Raw genomic sequence first — 26,383 nt, forward strand, 5'->3', positions numbered from 1 at the left:
AATTTTATCATTTTTAAAATTACTTGTTATTTGGGAATATCAAAGACATTTTTGAAAACTTAAGTTCACGTGAATGTTGTCGAGGGCATCTGCTAGTTAGTGATATTTTTGATTGAAATAATTATATAGCTGTTTCGTCTAATTTTGCATATTATTTCTCATAGGAACGTGATACTGGTGGTGGGCGACGGTATGAGCCTGACGACAGCAACAGCAGCGAGGATACTGCGCGGTCAGCGTCGAGGGCAGTCCGGCGAAGATACGGATCTAGTGTGGGACACGTTCCCCGCTGTTGCTCTCGCGAAAGTAAGCATTTTATATCAACATCAACAACCCATCGCTGACTCACTACTGAGTACAAGTTCTCTCCTCTTCGAATGAGAAGGGTTTGGTGTAGTCTGCCACTGACCATGTGCGGATTGGCAGACTTGAGAATATTACTAAGAACTCTCAAGCATGCAAGCTTCCTCACAATGTTTTCATTTACGGGTAGGTGCATAGGTGCATCCCCGGGATAGAACTCCGGACTCCCCGACTAGGAGACCAACGTCTTAACCACTAGGTATAACATTACAAATGCGAATTTGTAATGTGCCTGTACTTATTTTAAATCGTTAGGAAATATGCATGCCTGTGAGTTTTTTATAATGTTTTTAAGAGGGCTCTCTCCGTCACTCGTTTCATACAAACGCAGTTCCAATTTTATTTGAATATTAAGGCTATCCTTGCCAACGATCCCCCGTCGATTTCCTACGTATGATATTATTGTTCTTATCTCTATCTGCCCTGGTTCGTGCATTCTCGGTTCCTAGATCGGTACATTTGTGATAACCAAATTTCAAATTGCTGTGATTGGCTGAATTTACCATGTTCTTGCTGCGACAGTGAGTTTGAGCCACTAGCGGAACAATGTTAGCCGGTCAGAAATGATTGCAATTAGTCAACCTGTTTGACGTCCGTGTTCTGTTTTCGATTACAAAAAAGAAAAAATTGTTGTTGCAATCATCAATTTTAGCAAATAGTGAAAGAGAGTCGGCCAATCAGAGGTCACAACTACCGTCACACTTTCTGTCACACTATGGCAGTAGGCATACCGAGTAATGAAAACAATTTTTCATTCTGTCTAGGTCGAAGTAGGGTTGCCACCTGGCTCTTTTTGATTTACAGGCTACCACCATCAAAAATACGGGGTTTAGATTTGAAGAAATTTGAAAATTTGAAGTATTTGAAGAAATAGGCGGTGGTTCTCTCTGAAATGCATGGAAAGCCTATTTAGATATTTCAGTTTATTTGTAAGTTTTGTATTTTTTCTCTGTATGTTGCCGTGTCTTGATTGGTGAACTGTGTTTGCAATGTGGTTTTAAATAAAAGATTTAATTATTTAAATAGCTTTTAAAAACTCTTAGTGTTGTAAAGCAAAATGTTATACATTTCATGCATACAATCTTCTCATTTCAACTTAAAATTACATTTAATTTGTAATTCCACCTTCACAGTATCAATACTATGGCCGTAGCCAGGAATCGATTGCGGGAGAGGTTTTATTAGGGCCGGAACTGAATCCTGTCATGAGGAAAAAAACATTCGCTCAACTTTATGGGCTAATTACCTGGTTAGTGGAATTTCGCCTTTCAATTTGACAGTGAGATAAAATACAACAATAAAAAAGCGCGAGCGCAGTGAGCGTAAGTGTTTTTGGTTCAATACAGAAAAAATTAAAGTGAAAGGGAAACGAGTTTAGCCATAGCAAGATTTTATTTTTAAAGCTTCCTATCCATACTAATATTACGAATACGACAGTATATCTATTTGTTACCCTTTCACGGCCCATCTTCTTTACCAAAATTTTGGTACTTACTATTCAGAGGTAACTTGCATCCCAGACATTTTTTTTAGGCGGCTTTTTAGCCCGGAAAATCCCCCCCGGAATTTTAAAAATCTAAATTCATGCAAACGAAATTGCGGGGTTTACACCAAGTAATAGAAATTCAAAGCGCGAGTGAAGTGAGCGCGAAATGTTTAATATATTTCCAAAAAAAAATTGGTAAGCAAATGCTTAAGAAATAGTGTAAGTATTATTTTAGGCTTAGGTTTTTGACGGCTTCCCAGGCGCAGTCGCCATTTCAAAATTTCTGGTCTGGTGGGAGGCTTCGGTCATGGCTAGTTATATGGTTAGTATGGCCCTAACGGCCAAGAAATTAGACTGCATCATCACTTACCACTAGAAAAGATTAAAGTCACGGGCTAACTTGTATAAAAAAAGGCTTACATCCTCAAACCAAGCCCCGCCGCCTTGGCTACGACCATGATCAATATCGAGTGGGTTTCGGCTACGCATTGCCGCAAAAGGAAAATATTCTTTCTACTGGACATAACGTCAGTGTTTGATTTCGCCAGCCAGCTCCTGCTGAATTTGTAAAAAACCGGCCAAGTGCGAGTCAGACCCACGCACCGAGGGTTCCGTATTCGGGTATTTTTTCCGACATTTTACTCGAGAAATCAAAAACTGTTATGCATTAAAAAAATATGCATAAAAATAAATAAAAATCTGTTTTAGAATGAACAGGTAAAGCCCTTTCATATGATAACCCACTTGATATATGTAGTTATCTTACTTTGAAAATTGAAAATACTAATATTTGTTCATGAACACATGACAGACGGATAGAAGGACAAATGGACAGACGGACAGACGGAAAGACTGACAGACTGACAGACAACGAAGTGATCCTATAAGAGTTCTTTTTTGCTTTTGAGTTACGGAACCCTAAAAATATTTAGTTTTATTTGCCCCGTATTTTATTTTCATAATTACAGGTTTCTGTATCCTGAAATACGGGGTAACCAGTAAAATACGGGGCCTCTGGCAACTCTATTCGGAAAACACTGTCACATTCAAGTTAATGTCAAATATTTTGTTTTCAATTACAGAAAGCTGCATCAATCATTATTACAATATTTTCTTTGTTGTGATTGGCTGAATTTTTGAGTTTCAGCCAATAAACAGACTGTTTGCCAATTAAACGTCATAACAATATAAATGCCAGAAAGTTTAACCAAATAAAACAAACTTAATGAGAACCTAGTGAGAATGCAAACGGCACACAATTTATAATACATATTATGTTAGTCGTATATAATAGATATTATGGTAGTCGTTCACTTTGGTAATAGTCAGATTGTCATCAGTAAAATTGATATTGGTCGATGTATCGTAAATTATTGTTTCGGTGACAAATATTTTTATTATCTATTTATCTTTGAACAGAATGGAATAGAATGAAATGGAATGGAATACAATGATAAATTTTTATTCCTGTAAACTTTTAGGTAAACTTCAAAGTGTTTTTGGATGGTCAGAAAAATTTACCACTGGTTCGGAATGCCGTTCCTACGTTTTCTAGGGTTTCGTACCTCAAAATGAAAAACGGAACTCTTATAGGATCACTTTGTTGTCTATCTCTCTGTCTGTCGTGTGTGTCAAGAAAACCTCTAGGGTACTTCCCGTTGACTCAAAACCATGAAATTTGGCAGGTAACCTAACTGCGTAATTTGGGGTAGTTTTTTTAATCGATAAAGAAAGTTTGCGACATTGTTCAATAAAAAATTTGGATTCCAACTCCTCAACCCTGATGTTGCAGGGGACCTGACTATTAAAGCTAATGGGATTTAAAAAGTGTCGATTATTAATTGATATTGAAGGTATCTATACCAAGTAAACACTTTGTCGTTGACCTCAACCCTGATGCTGTAAGAAATTGCATTCCTAAATCCTGGTGATCCCTCGGGATTTGAAAAGGATCATCTGTTTAAATATTCTTACGTGATACAGAAACAAGTTGCATCCCGGGGACGGGCTATTACGGAGAGGCAACTTTTGTTCTGGGAAATGAAAGGATCGGGATTTTTAAAAACCTAAATCCACGCGAGCGAAGCTGCGGGCATTAGCTAGTTGTAAATATATTTAGAAGCTACTATAAGATAATAGATAAGGTACTTATTTCCTTATATTTTTATTGTATGGCAGCGCGCGGTTTTAAATTATAAATTGCACGTCCTGTCCTTTTCTGTAATACATTTTTTTCTCAATATCTACCGCTTTATCTCATAGCAAGAGTCCGTAAGACATAATACAGTGAAAATAGGCAAAATATACAATTTTTGCAGTTTCCACGTCAGTACCTGTCGAATTTTTCTAACAGTGTAAGCAGCAGAGCTGAGTTTACCATCAAGTGTTGATATGTGGGTGTTCCATAGAAGCTTTGCATCTAACATTATACCGAGAAACACGGGGTTCTCCTTTATTTTCAACATATGATTATTTATCAATGAATTTATGTCATTTAAGGTCCTGGTATTGGGCAGTGTGAATTCAACACACTTAGATTTCTTTGCATTTGGAAGTAAATTGTTAGCAATAAATCAGAGAGTGACCTGTGATATGGCATTACATATAGTATACATTGTCAAAAATTATAATATTAAAGCTTGTGCGTATTGCGTGAGGAATAGGTTGTAAGAGAGTTGCAACTTGCAGGGTTTGATGCATGCGCTATTGCCAGCAAACATGAGACATATTTTTATCTACAGGCAACGTCTGAGTAGGTAACGCATCCTTCTAACGCAAGTTGAAATGTACCAGTGTATTTAGTTAGACCTATCGACAAGTTTGGAGTTGGGTGCAGTCTAAATGTGGCCCGTGTGTTTAGACTGTCAGTTTCTGTCAGTTTCACGTGTCGTCCCCCGCACTTCACCACCCCGCTTGCACAAATCGAGACAGCACGAAATTTTCAAGATTTCTGGGTGTAATTTCTGGTTTTCGTAGTTCCCACATAATTATAACAATATAAAATATATAACGATAATTTTTTTACTACATAATATTCATTAAATTTTCTAGGTCTGTGGTTTTTCCAAATTTCATTAAATTGCTTCGTTGTCTAGAAAAACGAGCACAAAGTTGGGCCTTTTTTTAAAGAAAAATACAAATCTTTGAGCCCCTGTAATTTTAAAACTACATATTTTTAGAAAAATCTAAAACACCACAGACACAGATATTAGTTTCTAGACTATGTCTGCAAAATTTCATGGACTTTGGTTGCTTAATATTCAAATGAAATGGGAACTACGATTGTATGGAGTAAGTGACGGAGAGAGCCCTGTTAAGCAACCAAAGTCCATGAAATTTTGCAGACATATTCTAGAAATTAATATCTATGTCTGTGGTTTTCCAGATTTCTGTTAAAATATTCGGTTTCAAAGTTACGCGGTCTTAAAAATTTACATACAAATCTTTGAGCCCCTGTAATTTTAAAACTACATATTTTTAGAAAAATCTAAAACACCACAGACACACATATTAGTTTCTAGAATATGTCTGCAAAATTTCATGGATTTGGTTGCTTAATATTCAAATGAAATTAGAACTACGATTGTATGAAACGAGTGACGGAGAGAGCCCTGTTAAGTGTGTGAAGTCTGCCAGTCCGCACTTGATAAGCGTGGTAGACTATTAATATGATTCTTATTCTTACAGAGGACTCGTGGTCAGGTAATGGGCTAGCGATGGGTTCAGATAATGATAATGATGAGAAGGTTTGTGTGTAAACGTTTTGGCGCTTAACTGATAAACAACATGGCTGGTAAAAGTTAGTAGGCAAGTAGGTAGGTTTAGTTAGATTTATCAGGTCTATCTTAATAAAACTTTCGGCAGGCCTTCGTCGGTGTATTATTTGGGTTTGAGATCAGGATCTAGCCCAAACACTGTCCAAACATTAAGTAGGTATGACTAATTGTATTACAGAACAGGGTCCGAGGCGACGAGGGTGTACAAGATCAAGGCAGACTTATACATACAGGCCAACTTAATTAAAACTAAGTTAATACACAATGTTGTCTTAAGAGATGATGAAGACCGGAGGGGAAGGGATATGAAGTAGGTATTTGTTATTCTCGAGTACATATTTTCTTAGGTATGATACATACATATACTGGTAGAATATATTTTATTGGATTTCCGAGCCGAATGGCGGAAAAAAGAAAACTAACACCGATGTTGAATCAACATGAGTGATGTTATGCTGGCAACTTTGTTATCAAGATTTTCCCAATTTTGTGAATAAAGGTAAAAAAATTGTTCTTAACATTGGTGGTGACATGTAAATAAATCTATTGGATAGAAACATGCGTTATTTGCGTTATATGCGTTGAAGTTCATGATAGACATGGAACAACAAACTTATTTTCCTACCAGCTGTTGACCCGACTTTGCTTCACACAGGTGGGCTTTCGCATTCCATAGACAATTATGAGAATGCTTAGATATGTCGTGGCCAGATAGTGAAATAATTTTAATTACAATATTATGATAAAACATGTATTTAATGAAAATATGATGTAATTTCATGATGTTGACTGAGTACTGACCATAGTACCTACTGGCCATAATATAGCCTAGAACAGCGGCTGAATACTTCGAGTCCACGCAGTCTTGTTAATGCTAACCCTTGAGTATCTTAGGAAGCTCGAAACAAAAGCTCACGAAGGAGGTCGCTGAAACAAACCTTGAATGAAGAAGGGTGACGAAGCGAGTCTTCTGGCATAGAGTCCATTCAAAAATACTTTAAGAATTGAGCTTCAACTTAATTAACTCTACCGATTTCAAAGATGTCCCAACTTTTTTGTGAAAAAACTTTCATAATTTATGCAAGTTGTGTAAAATTAACGACTTTAAAATTAATTATTTCGGTAATGTGAATTGACATATAACAGAATAATTGTGAATTTTTTAATGAGCCGCGGCATGTAACGTGGTTAATTGTAAAAACGTTAATTAAATTTCAGCTCTGTTCGCTTAAAATAACCATCACGCTTATCACTGTACAACGGTGTATGCTTATGGAATATTAAAGGAGTGTGCGCCTCATAATGGCCTTTAAAGTGGAAATTATGGGAATGAAAGTTATATTTCGCATATTTTATTGTGCTATTAAAATAACGCTCGCAGTGCGAAATAGTGTCCATAAAATATGTAGTTATTTAGAATATTAAAAATAGGAATTTAAAACGTAATAAACTATCATATTATTATAAAATATGCTTTCACGACTTGAAATCATTTTGGACTTTGTTTCTACCAGGAAGACGTTTTCAACTTACATACAAGAAGTGATTGAATGTTAGCTAGATAGATAAATAGATATCGCAAATAGTTAATAGTAGCTCCTTCAATGTATGAACACTTTTATAATGTTTTTATACACTTATGTAAATCCGATAGAAAAGGACAAGAGGGCATTAGCGTGGCTGAGGGTGCGAATGCGTCTAGTTTAAACTTCTTTCTTCTTTTTGGGCTGGTTTCCGCACTTAAATGTTTTCGTCTGTTGTCGCGCTCGTTATATTATATTATAGTAGCACCACAAGTCCCGATGTTCATGAATCATAAATCAATATGTTTAAACAAGATACACGTATCCAGTTCGTCCATAAATACCTAAGTATTACCTATACTAATAAGTATTTTTCGTTACCAGACCTACAACATCGATGCTCAAACAGGGGAGTCGTCAGCTTGCGCCACTGCACTTCTGTGCGGAGTGAAAGCACGATACGAGACTTTAGGTCTTGACGCTGGTGGCCGCTTCAACAGCTGTTCCTCAGCTATCAACTCCAAAGTCACCTCACTGATTGATTGGGCGCATGACGCTGGTAAGTGATATAAAGCCTGCTCCTATTATAGCCATTAGGTTTTATTACGCGGGATAAGAGTGTTATGAGCTCACAATCAGCAAAGCCGATATTTTGAACCTTTTTGTAAATAGGGGCTTAATGTATAAAATTGGAATCCTGAGGGTAGTGATCCCTTTCCATAAGGCATAAAATTCGAAGTTCTCTTGGCTGGTTGAGTTCTATTGCTGTGGTTTCCCAAATTCTTCCACATATAACTAACTCAACTGAGAGAACAAGATTTCGACTCTTAGGTTTTTCACTAGATGGCTCGTATCAAACAAAAATCTTAGCGCGCTCAAGTTGTTTTTCCTTACAACTTTCAGCCCAGGATCAGCACAGTTTTTGTTTGAAATATCCTATTTTAATAAGCGGTGATAGCCAAGTGGATAAAACTTCGGCTGAGCCGCGCTTTTAACTTTTCGGAGATATGTGCATCTTGCTTTAACGGTGAAAGAAAATATCACGAGGGAACCTGCATGCCTCAGAGATCTTCTAGCAAAAGCTTTACGCTACATTGAAGGAGAAAGGCGAATATTACTCATAATGATAAACTTGGCTAATATTCTTTATTAAAAAAAAGCCATCTGTTCTGCGTGAGTTTCCCCTCCCCGCCGAAGTCTTTACTCCTCTTTCACTCACGCTATACCTATATAGTGTACGTAGCTTGAAATAATGTTTCTATATAGGAAAGTCAAGTGGCATCGTGACGACAGCACGTATAACACATGCGACACCAGCAGCGTTATACGCACATGCTCCTTCGCGGTACTGGGAAGATGACAGCCGGGTACCGCCGACTGTGAGGCGGGACTGTAAGGACATCGCTTTGCAGCTCGTCGAGAATGAGCCTGGAAGAAGTATAAATGTAAGCAAATTCATTAAAACTATCTAACTTATGACCTTCTTATGACCAACTGATCTTCTTCTTCGTCGTAACACTCTTGGCAGAGCGGTCGTGGCCATCACGAAACAACGTCTTTGAGGGCGGATGTTATACGCCTCACGAGCATTCGCCACTTCTCCCTTCTGGCTGCAACAGCTGATACTACACTAAATACTTATAATGTATTATGTATATTAGTTCTTTCTAGCTAACGGCAAGTTAGATGTCTACGATGGAAGCGCACAAACCTGGAAAGAGTACTTTCTTTACTGATAGGGAAACTAGCCTGTCTGGCCTTTACTGAAGCAATGGACCTAACTTCTTAGTCTGGTCTAGTAATAGAGGATTCTGGAATTTCGATTGCTTGTAATAATATATTGATTTCTGTATTGACTTGTCTAGGGACTATATATATCACGGGACTATACTATACCTAAACAGAATGCCATAGCGTACAATGGACCACCACCTTGGATTTTGTCATCTGCACCATGGCGGTACTATATGTATTTTGCAGTAGTATTACATACGTAAACATATCACGACAAAAAACTTTTGGTAGGTATCAAGTCAAGAGTGAATATGCATTTTCTATAGATAAGCCCTCTGTATCTTAGGCTGTATGATCACTTGCCAGCAGCTGCAGGTTTGATTGTATAAATATAAAAAAAATACTTGCATCTTTAGCTACAACAATTAGGTGCCTACGGAAAAAATCGGCTTTTCCATTTCCCTTTCAGCAAAGCTTTCACTACCATACAATAAAGTAATAATATTTCTATGAAGGTGACCTATAAACACGATTTACAATGTAGTTTCTTATACACCACTTCACCTTTACATCTGAAAGGGCACCTTGCTTTGTGTTGATCGACGTGCGGTACGATAATTATTTTTCCAATAACCTTTTCTGCCCGCAACAGATGGAAAGGGGATTGAGGTAAAAATTTATAAAATACCAACTCCTTTGTTCGTCATTGTAACTGAAACGGTGTATATAAAGTGGTTGAATTGTTTCATAGAATAATAAAAGAGCTTCATTAGACATTATTATGTTAATAATAAGTCATGATGTTAGTAGGACAAAACATCTGATTTTCAGGTTTTGTAATACCACTCTAGCATCATTTACTTATTAGTATCACAGTCACAGAACTCCAAATACTAAAGGCGAAAGTTTGTGTGAGTGTGTGTATGTGTGTGTGTGTGTGTGTGTGTGTGTGTGTGTACGGGTGTGTGTGTGTGTGTGTGTGTGTGTGTGTGTGTGTGTGTGTGTGTGTATGTGTGTGTGTGTGTGTGTTTGTTACTCTTTTACGCAATAACTATTGAAAGGATTTGGCTGAAATTCGGAATGGAGTTAGATAATATCCTGGATTGGCACATTGGCTACTTTTTATCCCGGAAAATCAAAGAGTTCTTACGGGATTTCGAAAAATCTAAATCCACGCGAATGAAGTCGCGGGCGACAGCTAGTCTACCTATAGATTTCAGCAACAGCAGGAACATATGGCTTAGACATATCACCTTGTTTAAACCGATCTAGCTTATGCCACTTGTATACATGATAATTCATTCAAAGATTGTGGCCGCAATCGGCTTACGTGCCCATAGAAAAAGTGTCACACAGCCTGTGCATCAATTATTGTCTGTCAAGGCGTGGCCTAACGCCAGCGATCACAGTATTTAACCCCCGACCCAAAAAGAGGGGTGCTATAAGTTTGACGCGTGTATCTGTGGCATCGTAGCTCCTAAACTAATGAACCGATTTTAATTTAGTTTTTTTTGTTTGAAAAGTGGCTTGATCTAGAGTGTTCTTAGCTATAATCCAAGAAAATCGGTTCAGCCGTTTGAAAGTTATCAGCTCTTATCAACTGAAGCTGGCATTGTTGTTTGTATGGACTAATAACATAACGTACTCTTCGCCTATTTTTTTACTTCATTCTTTCATCACAATAATGCTTGGTTCGTTTAAAACATTAAATCGCTAAGGTAAAATTAAACCTTGCGAAAAAAAACGACCCGTTACTCAGTCCGGATTAACACTTATAGAGGTAACTAAGCGAGGTGCTTGGTTTTTCCGCTTTACCTATTAAAAACGACTCAACGTTTTTTTTTCTATTAGACGATGAACTTTTCTAAATCATTATGCCTTGTTAATAAAGATGGACAGTATTACTATTATTAAATCATTTTCATTTAGTAAAATACTAATTTTTCTTCACCGGAGACGATTTTTCATGAAAAATGATTTTTAAATTTTCGCACTTACAATCTTTTCTTTTGCTACATTAATTACCTATATTTTAACAAGGAATAATGATCATAATCAATAGCACTTACATTTCCATGCCATGGATGCTTTCTTTTTTAATGTAGCAAACGTTTGTTTTTTACGTTAATTTAGCTAGATGTTCTCCCCTTTTCAACACACAGCTATGCGAGTGTTCTCGCTCTCGCGCTCTTAGCTCGGGTCGATGATCATCCGCGCACAAAACTTAAAAAATAAAGAATAAAATTTAATAATTTTTAAACTTTGTGAGATTATGCTTCGTGATTTTTCAAGTAAGGTAGCATATTACATATAAGTTTTTTCACGTGATTTTTCACATACTACCTGTGAAATGGTCCACATCTACTGTTGCTATATGACAGAGGTTGTAATTTTGTGTGTACAGGTCATAATGGGTGGTGGGCGACGACACTTTCTTCCAACCGTAACTCCCGATCCAGAGCATCCAAATCGAGAAGGTAGAAGACTAGATGGGAGAAACTTAGCGGAAGACTGGGCAAGAGAAAAGAAGAGAAGGAGGTTACGGGCGCAGTACATTCATTCAAGAGAACAGCTCGCTAAGTTAGATCCAAGAACAGTAGATTATTTGTTAGGTAAGTTGTTTGTTTCTTCCACATACCTACTTATCATAAGGGATGATTCATGCTACGCCGTGCATGGGCCCGCCCGTAATGACGCTCATACTAGTCACGGCTGGCAATTATTAGCACATTTGCGACCAGATGAAGCTAATGGGTGCAGTCAGAAAATATATTTAGCGGTCTACGAGCGCGGTGGTATATTAGGTACAACATTCAATGCAGTATTTTTTTACTCCACTACAAGTTAGTCAGTCTAAGACGAAACCACTAAGTAGTAATAAATAGGGTAATTTTATATCCATCATACTATCATACCATGCACAACACTTGGATGAATAAATACTCAGGATGGTATGCTCCGAAAAGTCAAATGAAGCAGGGGTAACTGTCAGTTGATGAGTATGTGTGCGTTATGGAATGATACCATTCACATATGAAAATTTGCCTATTTTCCTATTTTTCCCTATTTTTCCCTTTCACGATGATTAATAAATGAGATCTCATTGGATTAGTCTTTATTATGATAGTTACAAATCGATGGATGTTCGATGCTAGAAAATAATAATTTATCGATTGCAACGTATTAAAATTTACCTACTCTGTTTTTACATAATTTTGATTAATTACAGTATAGGGCCTCTGGCCTTATTAAAAATCTCTGCTTAACAGGGTGCCCATCACCATGTTTACTATAATAATCGTATACTGACAGTTAAAAATAAAAAAGTTAAAAAGTCAAATATAAAAATGCAATATATTCACTAAAAATATTTAATAATAATCCAAGTATGTACCAGTTAGCGCTTTTATTTAGCGTATCTCGCAGGGTTAGTAGACTATTCACTACTTTTGGTGTTATACACCGGGCAAGTTTACATCCCTATATCGTAGATCTCTTACCAAATTACACAAAGCGGCTCTTGGGTAGCGGTTTTTTTTTCTCTAAGCCAAATTCAAAGTTATTTATTCAAAATGGGTTCATATTTTATTTGTCTTGTGTTTTCTGACATTTATGACCTTAAAAAAAGTAAATCGGTATCTTCTAGCTATCCGTATAGCGTCCCATCTTTGACCACATGACGCGTGACGGGTCTTCCGTTCGTCGCTAAGGTTGCTTTGGTGGGTGCCTACTACCTATCATGGACTAACTATAACTAAATAAATAAATAAATAAATTAACTTTAATTTCAGGCCATTAGACCCATAATTGTGTTAGTTTAACAAATCACTTAAACTATGTTAGTAGATACTTATTTGTAGCTTAACAACGAATTCTATAACTAAAACTATAACTAAAAAGCTCGAGGGAGCCTCTTGGCGCCTAAAAATAATATTATTAATATAGTAAGATTTTGATTACCTATTTATTTATTTCTTTATTGCACACACAAACATATACATTTACAAAAAACATAGAAGACAACATGGTAGGTACGCGTAGGTACATACATTTTTATCTGTCCAATTACGTAGGTATCTAGGTACTTTATGATAAATTTGGCATGCAAGTAGCTATTATGACGGAGACTGGTATATTAAATGTACTACAATTTAGTGATAAGTTTTGTTTTGATTAAATTTCAATATCAATTTAAATTTATCTTTTAATTAACAAAACAGCCCTCTTCGCTCCCAGAACACTTGTCTATTTTCTTTTATTATGATTGTCATCAAAAATAAAATATAAATTTGAGTAAATATAATGAAAAAAAAAATTGCCCATTTTTAGGCAAAATTACCCCATCTATTTTTTGACAACCCTAGACTTCAATTTGAAGTTGTGTAATTTGCACAGTACGATTACGATACGATTTAAAATTAAATTATTTCATTGAAGTGTCAAACAAAAAAATATAATCATTACTTGTGTCAAATGCGTATCGAAAGGTGTTAAGTGGCCAGTTTCGTAGAATTTATGTTGAGTTTGTGTGCGTGACGTGTAATTACAGAGGTTTGGTGTATATTTAGTGCTTCGTTCGTTTGTACGGCGGGGTCACCGGTTGGCACAACAGTGGTTGTGTATTAAATATAGTATGGTACCGACACTAAAACGTGAAGAGCCATTTGGATTTTTCCGGTCATAAAAATTTGTTTGCTAAAAATCTGTACCGTAAATTACCTATCACGTTCATAAATTGAAGTGTCAGTGCGATGATTTTGTTTTTTTTTTATAACAAGTGTAAATTAAAAATTTATAACACCCCCGACGATCCAAAGTATTTGAGTTTTCCAAAACATCATTTTCAAATAAATAATTATGTATTTATGGTATTTAGGCAACGTCCATCTTGACAGCTTGACATTTGTCTATTGACATAATATTATGAACCTAACGGTTATCTAACCTTCTTTTATACAAGAAAACTAGAAAAGAGCTGATAACTCTTAAACGGCTGAACCAATTTTTTTAGATTATAGCTAAGAACACTCTCGATCAAGCCACCTTTCAAACAAAAAAAACTAAATTAAAATCGGTTCATTCGTTTAGGCGCTACGATGCCACAGACAGATACACAGATACACAGATACACAGATACACAGATACACAGATACACAGACACACAGATACACACGTCAAACTTATAACACCCCTCTTTTTTGGGTCGGGGGTTAAAAATTGAACTAAAACGAAGAGATATTAACTAAGGTTCCGGCGGACAAGACGTATATTACCAGCATGTGTGTCCAGCAAAATAGTAGGTACCTAATGTGACTGATGTAGCTACAAAATCAATAGTTTTTTATAACTTAGTAAAACGCTATACTTTCTCCATGTATTAAAATAATATTGTTTTTCTTTATCATACGAACGGCAATGTATCAAGAATATCTTACATAAATGTTGGTGTATGGGGCGCTTTTCTGAACTCTTGATGCATGAGGTATGCACCTTTTATATACGTAGTATATTTTTTTTTTCTTTAAATCTGGCTTTACTCTGATTAGCCAATGTCAAGCTTGTGATATTTTCAAGTTATTGAATTTATACAAGTAGGTATGGACTCCGTCTGCGCCGGCTGTAACGACCCTACATTTTACACCAAAGTGTTACAAAATAATATTTAAAAAAAAAAAAAAATTAAAATTTATTTTTACTTCAATTTTATCAAAATCAGATCAGTGAATACTTGTAGACATGTACTTATTACACATATGAACATAAAATTAATTTTTGAATTTTCGAAAAGAGGCAAACACCGTTTCGCATGTCGGTGATGCAGAGACGCGATCGACCGCGGCCGAATTGCGTTGGCGAGCGATGTGTGCGCGGGCGTCGTAACGCTCGGAGCAGAGTCGAAATCAGAGCGGGACCGCGTGCATTTGCGTCGGCGGGCGGTGCCTGCGCGGACGTCGTAATGCGCGGAGATAATTAATTTGTTTAAATTCTGTACTGGGGCGATACATAAAGTTTATATTAAAGAATACTGAGTTGAGACTCGGACCAAGTTGGTGTTTGGAGAGAAACATTCTAAGCAAACACTCGAATAGAAGGGACCACTTTAATTACACAGATATATTTGTTATATAGGGGCGATACCTCCTAAGATCTAAAAGCGATTTATGTTTGAACTGTTGACGACGTGGCTGCTCAGGCGGGGAGAACCGCGTGTCCTCCGGATGTTCGGTGATCTTTGCTTGAGATGGCTTTCGGTGATATTAACTAACTATCTGACATATGACAGAGCGCGTTGGAAGAAACTTATGCGAGGGAGTACCCTGGTGCCTTTGATGCTTTGTCAATCCTAACTAAGGAGAGCCCTAGTGTCTTGGGCGCTTTGTGAAACCTTTGCTGAGATGATTCTAATGTGCTTTAATAACAGACTGACCACAGAGGGCAGGTAATGCTGCTGTTCTGTTTGTATTCTGACATTTGTTGGAATACTTAACCGCCTTGTGGTGGTTACCCAATATTAATAACATACCCATACAAAATTACGCTAATGCATATATACTGAAGGTTGGGTTAAGGCCTGTGGATATTCCCGCAGTGAGTCTGACCCGTCCTTGAAACCTATTACAGGTCTGTAGTGGGAGAGCACCACTATAAAAATGCTATTTCAGCTTCGGCTGCAACGTGGGATCATAAGTGGCACGCACCACTTCCTAAAGTATGCTTGCATACGCTGCGCTGTTTATTTGGATGATGACGTGTGTGGGGGGGGGGAGCTACTGTTCGTTGGTATTTTATGTGCCATATTGATCTCTTGATTTATCGAGGGTCCCAGTATGACGATGGGATACCAAGGGAAGGCAGAAGCTCACCGTACGTGGCGTGGTGGAGCTACGTACCATCATTCACTCTAAACCCCTTTTACGCCAACTGGAGCGAATGATGCCGCACACAACTTCTTCCTTTATGAAGGAAGAAGCACACTCACACACACACGTCTAATAAGTAGGGCTCTATATGAAGTGTTGTCTTGTAAGAGCAGTCTCATGATCCTTCATATTTTAATACGTTCCTAAGCGGGAACACACATTTTAATTCTCGAATTAGCATTTGTCTTATCAGACCAAATGCTAAATAAATATTCATACACAAACAACACACTTTCAATACTTGAACTAAGTTCGCACAGGCAATAGTCTTGCCGGACCGAATGCATGGGAGATGTTATACGCAAACACACATTTTCAATATTTAAACTCCGTGAAGTCGTTTAAGTCTGATGAACTCATTATTTCCGACGCTCTAAAAGTTCTTGGTTTATTATGGACACAACATCACAAGGGGTCCTACCGCTATACGATACACGTGCCACTTTAAAGAAATTGTTTTAAAATATAAGCTTTAGAAAGATCCGAAGGAAAAATAGGGTAGAGTTTCTTAGGACCCCGTTAGTTCAGTTACACGGCGCCCGCCGACATACGCGCGGCGCCCCTTTAGCGCGCTTCCCAGTCAGTTCCACCACCAAAAAACACCAACTAACACAAAAACCAGCCACTCTTGACAAAAAAAAAAAAACACTCCAAACAAGCACAACACGCGCGCCAGCAAACGCCATCGCAGACGAAGTCCACGTAGTATATTACTATCATCATACTTAAAGTAAAGGCTGTTTTAAGCTGGAGTTATAAAAATGCAACACAGTGGGATGCTGAATATTGTGGCATGCATCTTCTTGTGGAATGCTACAAACGGGATGTGGTCTTGAGCAGCATATGGCAGTTTATTTTCTCCGAAAAGTCTTGCTGTAGAGTTAGTATTATTCAGTTTGCCATGTTATGACGCAAGATGTTATCATACCGTAGGACGGTCCGGATGCCGGCTCTATATGACATGCTGCAGTGTCGCACATTGTTGTAAAACGTCACTATATATGTATTCTGAAACTGTAAGGTATCTTAGAGGACTAATATACCTAGTAGTAAGTACCTACGGTTAAAGTTATGGAAATAGAACTGCTGACATGATTTTATGGTAAAGTAAAATTATGTTGTACAAAAATAAGAGTATATTTACTGAATTTCCTGTTCAGAAAGTTGTTGAAAAACGTAGACCATAAAAAAAAATTTTGCCTGAGAAATAATGAGGAAAAGAAACAAAAGAAAAATTTTCAAAGATAAATTAACAGAGCTTAAGTTTCTTTAAAACGTTAGAGATCTTTGTTTTATATTGCGGAGATAGTGAAAACGCTTTTCCGACTATTCAGAATAAGTTCTCAAACAATAATTGAGCGGTGAATTATTCATTTTAAACAAAAGACAAAGAGTTTTGAGATTGTTCATTTTGTCTACGTGACTAAAAAGATGTATTCAAGTTTCTTTATGAAAATACTTAGTAAACGTCTAAATCTAAGAAAATATTATTTCTTGAACTCTAGAAGTAACTTTAGAACATTGAATTGACCTAGTTTTTTTTAATAAGATCGCGAAAAAAGATTCTAATAAAGTTGTCTTTTCCTTGTTACTTATAAATAAACAAGTGTAAATTAAAAATTTATAACACCCCCGACGATCCAAAGTATCTGAGTTTTCCAAAACATCATTTCCAAATAAATAATTATGTATTTAGGCAACGTCCATCTTGACAGCTTGACATTTGTCTATTGACATAATATTGTGAACCTAACGGTTATCTAACCTTCTTTTCTACAAGAAAACTAGAAAAGAGCTGATAACTTTTAAACGGCTGAACCAATTTTTTTAGATTATAGCTAAGAACACTCTCGATCGAGCCACCTTTCAAACAAAAAAAACTAAATTAAAATCGGTTCATTCGTTTAGGCGCTACGATGCCACAGACAGATACACAGATACACAGATACACAGATACACAGATACACAGACACACAGATACACAGACACACAGATACACAGATACACACGTCAAACTTATAACACCCCTCTTTTTGGGTCGGGGGTTAAAAACAAGTCAGATTGAAAGCCGTCTAATTATGGTCTAATTATAATAATGAGCTTTAGATATAAAGGATCGAATATACTGAACGAGCTTCAGCCCACGACTTCATCCGCGTGGGTTTAAGTTTTTGAAAAATCCCGTGAGACCTCTTTGATTTTTCGGGATAAAAGTGGTTTATATTCGTCTACGTGATGCAAACCATCTCTGTGCCAAATAGATGATACTGCAACTTCGTCCACCTGGATTTAAGTTTTTGAAAAGCCATGGGGACTCTTTGATCTTCCAAGACAAAAAGCAGCCTTCAGTAGATACCTTCCAAAATCGATTAAAAGAATGGACCGTGAAAATGTAGCAGACAGACAGATAAATAGACAGACAGACACACTGTCGCATATATAATATTAACACGTAAATGTATTGTATGTAGTTCCTAATTAAAATTAACATACCTAGTCTATGTCCACAGCTAGATTGCTTATGGCAAATAATAATCAAAGCAATTAGAATTGAGTAGGTATATACGCGTAAATTGGCTATTATGTATAATACCATACAGAGTTGCATGTGCACATACCATACCTACTAATATTATAAGTATGAAAGTGTGCCTGTCTGCATATCTATATACCTATTCACGGCCGTCTGTTTAAACGATTTTGACCGAAAATCGGTGCAAGCTATTGCAATAAAAATCAATGGTGGATGCTTTTAACGATTCAAAAGTACTTGTAAAAGTTTAATTGAATAAAAATACTTTGAATTTTGAATGTATCCACGGGATTGTTGCTCGGTAACACGTATGGATCAATCTGGAGCAATTATTTTGCTGGCTATTGCCGTAAATTGCTTCGTGTGGTCGTGACGTTATAATTGACAAAATTTCCTGCAATTGACGAATTTCAATTGCCCGTGTAAGCGTACCTTAACACAAACACACTTTTCGATCTGTGTGAAACGACCTTACCTCGCCCTTTGTCTTCTAGTAATATTATTCTTGTGAACTGACCCTATGCAATACAAGACCGTAAAATAAAAAGAAATATTATTCAATATACAAATTCTAAAAATTCATGAGTCTGCACATCCGTTAATACAACCCTGTATAAACATTTGCATCAGACTTAATTTAGCTGTGTTTACATTACAACCACAGCGGCTTTGCTGTATAATCCTCTTAAACCTTTTAAATTCGAGATTACTCTGCGACTTTCTTCATGAAATAATGAATTTGGATTTAAAAGTTAATCTGTCTTAACAGTGCTTAAGTTTCTAGCCACAAATATTTGCATATTATTATTAATGTTACTAGATTATGTCTGGTGGACATAATTCTGTTTTTAAAAATCCCGCGGAAACTCTGATTTTTCGGGACATAAATGTTAATGTGATTTTGGAAATGGTGATTCCTATGAGTTAATTTAAGATATTACAAGGTATCTCTTCCTAGCAAAATCAGTCGTCTTTCACATATTGTAGGTAGGTACGTTACGTTATAATATATTATATATAAAGAGTCTAATATCCTAAAAATATTTCAGTTATATTACTGTGAGAAAGTCGATTCGATTTTATTAAAAAAAAAAAAAACTGCAATCGACATCAAATAGAATTTATTTCAGCATACATATAAGATTTTATACAATACGTTTTATCAGCCAAGTGCCTTTTGTAAAAGCTTTTGAATATTCGCATGAGTATCCGTGCAATAAATTTAAAAGTACAACTATAAATTCTTGACAACAAAAGTTATATCGTTGAACAGTTTATTATATTTTGAGGACGTAAGTTAAAAATGGTAAATTATAACAACAATAAATTGGTACATGTAATGGAAAACATTCAATCATTTTTATGTACTTACTTGGTGTTTTTCTGAAAATGCATTGTTAGCCAAAGACATGCCAAAGATCTCTTTGAATGTGGAGTATATTAGTATGAATATAGCAGTAGGTAGCTGTAACAAGAAATATAAAAAATCTTATTTTTATGTAGAGAGAAGTCTAGTCTGGCATGAAATGCAGACTCTAGGGCTAGGCTCTAGAGTCTAGACTTTCAGATAACTGAAACGTGCAAACAAAGTAATTTGCCTATGTGATAAGTTTCGCGGATTTTATTTAAAGCTTGCTCAAATCAAACTGGAATTATTATTATAGTCTAAGGGTTGGGAAATTCCAGTGTACACATAAAATCATATAATCATTTTCTTTAAAAAATCATTTTTTTTTCAATATTCTTTTATTTTGATTGATATTCTATTTTGATTTTTGGGAAACCTTTGTTTAAACTCATACGCCTTATCGGTTTAAATACGGCATCGTACTGGGATGCTAAATCACTTGTAAGCTTTATGCCCGTAGTGTGTTAACCAGAGACTTCCCACAATAGACAAGAGACAATTTAGAAATTACGAATTCCCAAATAACCGCTTCTGGGAGTCGGAGCCCTCCTACAAGACCATCACTACACCAGAATTTAGTGAAAATAAGTGTTTTTTTTCACAGGTTTATTTGAATACTCTCACATGGAGTTTAATGCAGAACGGGGAGCTGGGTTAGACGCAGAAGAAGGCACAGCCGCCAGTACATCTGTCAAAGCAGACGATCCGTCGCTTGCGGACATGACACGCACTGCTCTTGCGATATTATCTAAAAACGACAAAGGATTTTTTCTGCTGATTGAAGGTATGTGTCTAAGTCTAATACTAACCGGTAAGGTGTCCGGTGACTATATTGCCTGCTGAATTAAGAAACGATGACCCAACGATAACTAGATTGGTGATCAGTGTTGGAGATCCGAATTTTGCCTTTACTCTTCCCCATAAGACTGGTCCCATATCACATTTTTGAGTCTAAGGCCTCCTTGCCCTGGACACTTATACTGATTAATTTTCTTTTTAATGCTATCAGTTTTTGCAACCGCATTTGTTCTTGCCAAAAAGTGAGAGCATTACTAATATAAGTTTAACTGCCCCTTGTGCAATTGAGCCTAAAGAAAAATATCTTCGCACGACCACCAATAATGAAAATTACGACGTAGAGAGAAAAAATGCATATCTTACTCCTGTAACGAAAGTATGTGGTCTTAAAATCTCTCCGAGTTGGGAAGATTAGCGGCCGACTCTGTTTGAAGAAGAAAACTGTACAAAAAAATTCTCCTCGACTCAGGAGTAGATCAATTGTTCAAATATTTACTAACTTACTTGATAAAAGTATTAAATTTTTATCTCATCCTTTTAGGTGGAAGAATAGACCACGCGCACCATTACAATAATCCATACAGAGCGCTCGACGAGACATTAGAGCTGGAGACAGCTTTGTTAGCAGCATTAGAGAAAGTGAACCCCGCAGAAACTCTTATAGTTGTGACAGCAGATCATGGTCATGTGATGACGTTTGGTGGACAGGCTACTCCGAGAGGCCATCCGATATTAGGTAGGATGTTTTACAGTAATTATGTACTTACTTACGTATTAAAATTATTATTCGGATGTAGTACTTACTAGCTGACGCCCGCGACTTCGTCCGCGTGGATTTAAGTTTTTTGAAATCCCGTGGGAACTCTTTGATTTTCCGGGATAAAAGTAGCCTATGTGCTAATCCAGGATATTATCTATCTCCATTCTGAATTTCAGCCAAATCCGTTCAGTGGTTTTTGCGTGAAGGAGTAACAAACATACACACACACACACACACACACACACACACACACACACATACAAACTTTCGCCTTTATAATATTAGTGTGATTTGCTGAACACAAATTAAAATTAAGATTACTTAATTGAAAGTACTTAGCACTTCTTCAAGGTGAAGAGACACACAATTAATTAATTAATTAACAATGTTTTAACCCCCGACCCAAAAAGAGGGGTGTTATAAGTTTGACTTATAACACCCCTCATAGTATAGTAATTGAACGAATTGGAACAATCTAGCAAGTAATATAGTGAATTTAAAAAAAAATTGCCTCTAACATTTTTTACGAGCCAAGCAATTTTAGTTGTCCCGCCACCGGCCCTCATCTTTTCAAAAGAATTTAATTTTGGACGAACGTTTTACTTGACCGTGCTGGAATGACCAAAGTTCGTATCGATATTTGGCTCTATCCATTCTGGGATAAAATTTTAAAACGGAGAATGTTCATTCTTTTATTATAAAGTTATTGTACTTATAGGTTTATTAGCACCTTTATATGCCGAAAAATCGTTATTATTTTCTTGAAAATAAAATAAATTATATATTTTAAGGTGCTGATACAGTGGTGTCGGATATTGATGGTCTGCGGTACACAACACTATTGTACGGCACGGGGCCTGGTCACTCAGAACCTCGTGCGTTACCGTTAAACGGGACATCAACCATCGCTGCTGACGCGGTTCACGCTGCGGCTGTGCCACGACAGTGGGCTACTCACGGTGGTGAAGATGTGCCTATTTACGCTTTGGGTAAGGTTAGCTGTTTGTTGCCTGTCAGATATTGAAGTGTAGACGGATTATTTTATTCCATTACATGTTAGCCCTTGACTAAGATCTCACCTAATGGTAAGTGATGAAACAGTTTTTAAGATGGAAGCGGTCTAACTTGGAAGTGGTGGTACAATGATACAATGCAATAGTGCAACGCTCGCACTACCGTCGCGCGTTTTATCTCTTCAAGCCTTTATTGTTTAGCGCAAAAAAAGTTTTATTAAAAGCTATTTTTAACCCCCGACCCAAAAAGAGGGGTGTTATAAGTTTGACGTATGTATCTGTCTGTGGCATCGTTGCTCCTAAACTAATGAACCGATTTTAATTTAGTTTTTTTTGTTTGAAAGGTGGCTTGATCGAGAGTGTTCTTAGTTATAATCCAAGAAAATCGGTTCAGCCGTTTAAACTTTATCAGCTCTTTTCTAGTTACTATAACCTTCACTTGTCGAGGGTGTTATAAATTTTTAATTTACACTTGGTTATTTACCAACCAAAGTTTACATAATATTATGTACTAAGGATTTTGAAATATTTGAGATATATTTTATCATTTCCGTACCTCGTTTCCTTGTATAAGAAAATTATCTTTGTTCTGTCTCAAGCTCTCATAAATAAAGTGTTTTTACTTATTAAAATAAAACATAATTAGAAGTTGCGGGAATTTTTAATAACAAAGAAATTACTTTCGATATCATTTTATCAAAGGAGATGTAGGGTACCTATTTAATTTGTTATTAAAGAGAAAATTAATTTCAAGACCTTTACTAAAATATTATCTAAAATAACATAACGTTCATATATTTAATTTTTGGATTTGGATTTATTTTGGCAAGACGACGCTTTATTAAATTACAACATTTTAATTAGTAGTACTGTTATTCAATTAGTTAGAAATATAAGTTTTAATTAGTAGTAGTTAGAACTGAAATTACACAAATAGATGAAATTTTCAGATCATAATTGAAACAAAACAGAGACTGTAAAAGGTGCCATTTTTTAATCCACGAGGAGCAAAAACTGTATATTAGGATATTGTGTTTAGGATACGAAGATGTTTGCGTGTATTGTTTACAATTTTTTCCAAAATCTACTTACTAAGAATACTAATTTTGATGTACATAGCTTCAGTCAGATTTAAAATCAAAGCAGATTTTTAGATAATAACTAGCTGTACCCGGCATGCGTTGCAATGCCACATAAAGTGTTCCGGTGTATATTTTATTTATTGAAGTGCTTTTTTTCTACATTATATTTTTGGTTTCTCCGTCTGATGCGTACGTGAATAAGGAGAAGGTGTACCGACGCGAGAGCAAGCCACATAACAGAGGAGAAGGTTTCTTTCACGATGCTGGCGTTTTCTGTTTCAGCGTTTTGTGTTCAATATTTTAACCCCTTGTGCTGCTCTCTTCTACTTCCTGTAAGAACTTACACTTTAATAATTTTCATCCGTTTTCCGCAGGTCCAATGGCAACAATATTATTTGCGGGCGTAGTCGAACAAAGTTACATCCCGCACGCCATCGCTTATGCAGCCTGTCTTGCTCATCACGCTCGACGGTGTCAAGAGAGTACCTTTAATTTTACAAAACCTCAGGTGAGATAGCAATAATTTCTAATAATTTCAAATAATGAAATTATTAGAAATTACTAGAAATTACCTACCTTTAAATCTTGTTTGGCCAATCTTTTGGCCTAAGTACAAATGCCGACGTCCAAAAATGTCACTGAATATCCATCCATTGCCAATAGAAGAAAAGCATTATAAGCGTTAAGAGCCGAGATTATATATTTTTGTGTAGTTTTTCGCTTGTGATAGGCCAAGACTCTGCTACCAGTTTGGAAGCAGACTCTACTGAGGAAAACCAAAAAAAAAATGCAGTCATTGTTTTCAAAAAGTAACATGCTACAATTATTTTTCTATGCTAATTATATTCCAATAAGTATTATTTTTACAAGCAGTTAAATACAATATATACGATAGCTTCCATGTACTTTTTATAAGACACGTACCAATTGTATTTTGTTTTTCTGAAGGTCAAAATACCAAACTGCGTTCCACCTGAAGTCAGTAGCGTGTCGGCAGCAGAGGAGACAAGAAATGAAGGCTCGACTGGACGACGTGTTGTCGTCGCATCGAGCGTCATGTCGGACGAGCGGGTGCCACGGTCATCCGCTTCGCTTATCGCTCCGCTTATGATCCCTCGCTACCTTAAAATGTTTTCGCTATTCTTTGTCGGGCACTTAAGTGTTGTTTGGATTTCTACCGAATCTGTGTGATGTCCAATTGGGGCATTGCGTTTACCTAAAATAATCTTTTTGTACAGGGATCGTTTGTAGATATTATGGCACTAAATCATTGTAAATATAATATTTATGTGATAAATGTAAATAAATCATTGTAATTCAACTTCTTTGTTTTATTTATATTTATAAGAACCAATAAAACTTATGGCAAAGCATAGGATGGGCGGGGGGTCATAAAACTTGTGTGAAAAATTCTCATCCTTTTTCAGCCTCTACGATCTTTTCATGTATCAAAACGTGATGGACGACATTGGGAAAACATTACTCAAGGAACTGCGCAGATTTATTATATCTAAGTATAAAGTTTGTATATTTTATGTTAGGTATATTTAGAAAGTAAGTTAGTTAAACGAAGATAAAAAGTGGCAATAGCGGTATCTAAGAAAGGATGAGCTTAATGTAGGGTTAGCGTTTTGCTTTGTGATATTATTAAGTAGGTACTTACCTAATGTCATGTTCGAATTTTTTTATCGTGAAATAGTTTGTGACATCTAGACATATCTAGTGTTTTAATGTCTCCACGTTGAAAAACAAACTTTCACCTGTCTCGCCCCGGCTTCCCACTCTTAGGTTACCTACGTGTAAAGTACATATACCTATTCAGTCTTATTCATAAAAATCCCTTATTATAGGTTTAAAACGTGCATTAGCTAAAATGCTCATTAAGCCTATTAAACGTTTCATAACTTTCTTTATTCATAAAGGTTCAATAAACCTCTCACAACTAAATTCTCGCTATAGGCTAGTTTCGCTTTGTTATGTTGTCGTTCTGATGAATTCATAGACAAAATTGCAAAAAAACTGGGCTCTACACAGAAAAGTGACGCAGGTGTGACAATTGTTTTCGGTCAATTGTCTGAGTTCTGAAGGATAGTTGGGTATTATCGTTCGGAGTTTTGTTCCGATTTATTTAAATGAAAATGGAAACAGGAAGGAATTTAGAAATTAGCGTTAGATTTTATTATACTATTTAAAAAAGAAAAAAAACATGTATTAGGTAAAAGTATGTATTAGATACAGTACCTGGACATTCATGGAATAAAATCCTTTTTTTTAATTGAAAATATTACAATAAAACTTAAAGCTAGCCTTATCTAATTACTATACAAATCATGCCCGTGTGGCATGGTGCCAAGAATACTGGCTGCATTGCCACGCTGGACAGCCAGGCTGATCCTTTGCGCAAAAAATGAGCCAACCCTTTTTTTTACCCAAATCCTTCTCGGTTTATGTAGTTAGGTACTGAGCTGCATCACCGCCATATTTTTTACGTTAGAAGAAATCACATACCTATGTAAAGGAATGATTACATGAAAAACCTACTTTACGACGTCCCTAGCATCTTATGGCAGTTAAAACTTGCTACTCTGGTTAATTACCACAGCCTCTCGAATCCAGAATAAATAACGTACAAATAATAATTACAATGCAATGACACTGGAATCAACCAAAACAAAATAACCTCACTTCATTCAATCTTGCATATCAAACAAATTATCAGCTGTTAAGACAAGACGGCAGCCATGTTGTTCTTTAATAAGGGTTTATAGTAGGGTTAAGCCTGTTATAAGTTATGGAGCCGTTATTGAACACTTTTAGCACTATTGAACGTTTATGAATGATGTTTTTGAGAACTTTGCTTATAACAAGCTAATAAAGCTTCTACAAATTTTTATGAATAAGACATACCTATACACTATACTACTTATACAATTTTTTTCATAATTTTCTAAATGATAAGGTAAGGATACCTCCATCGAAATTCACTA

At 36.2% G+C, this 26,383-nt stretch overlaps 1 protein-coding gene across 1 annotated transcript in view; it reads left to right on the forward strand.

The window, feature by feature from the left end:
• Positions 1-24,714, forward strand: part of LOC123870079 (alkaline phosphatase-like) — a 105,600-nt gene extending 80,886 nt beyond the window's left edge. The window contains exons 4-12 of the mRNA XM_045913244.1: positions 165-306; positions 7,533-7,707; positions 8,415-8,593; positions 11,287-11,494; positions 20,348-20,527; positions 21,083-21,277; positions 22,093-22,290; positions 23,771-23,904; positions 24,345-24,714. Of these exons, the coding sequence (XP_045769200.1) occupies positions 165-306; positions 7,533-7,707; positions 8,415-8,593; positions 11,287-11,494; positions 20,348-20,527; positions 21,083-21,277; positions 22,093-22,290; positions 23,771-23,904; positions 24,345-24,587 (1,654 nt within the window). The 3' untranslated portion in view covers positions 24,588-24,714. The remainder of the gene's footprint in view (positions 1-164; positions 307-7,532; positions 7,708-8,414; positions 8,594-11,286; positions 11,495-20,347; positions 20,528-21,082; positions 21,278-22,092; positions 22,291-23,770; positions 23,905-24,344) is intronic.
• The last annotated feature ends 1,669 nt before the right edge of the window (positions 24,715-26,383 follow it).

This window comes from Maniola jurtina, chromosome 12, assembly GCF_905333055.1.
Source record: "Maniola jurtina chromosome 12, ilManJurt1.1, whole genome shotgun sequence".
NCBI classification, from domain to species: Eukaryota; Metazoa; Arthropoda; class Insecta; order Lepidoptera; family Nymphalidae; genus Maniola; species Maniola jurtina.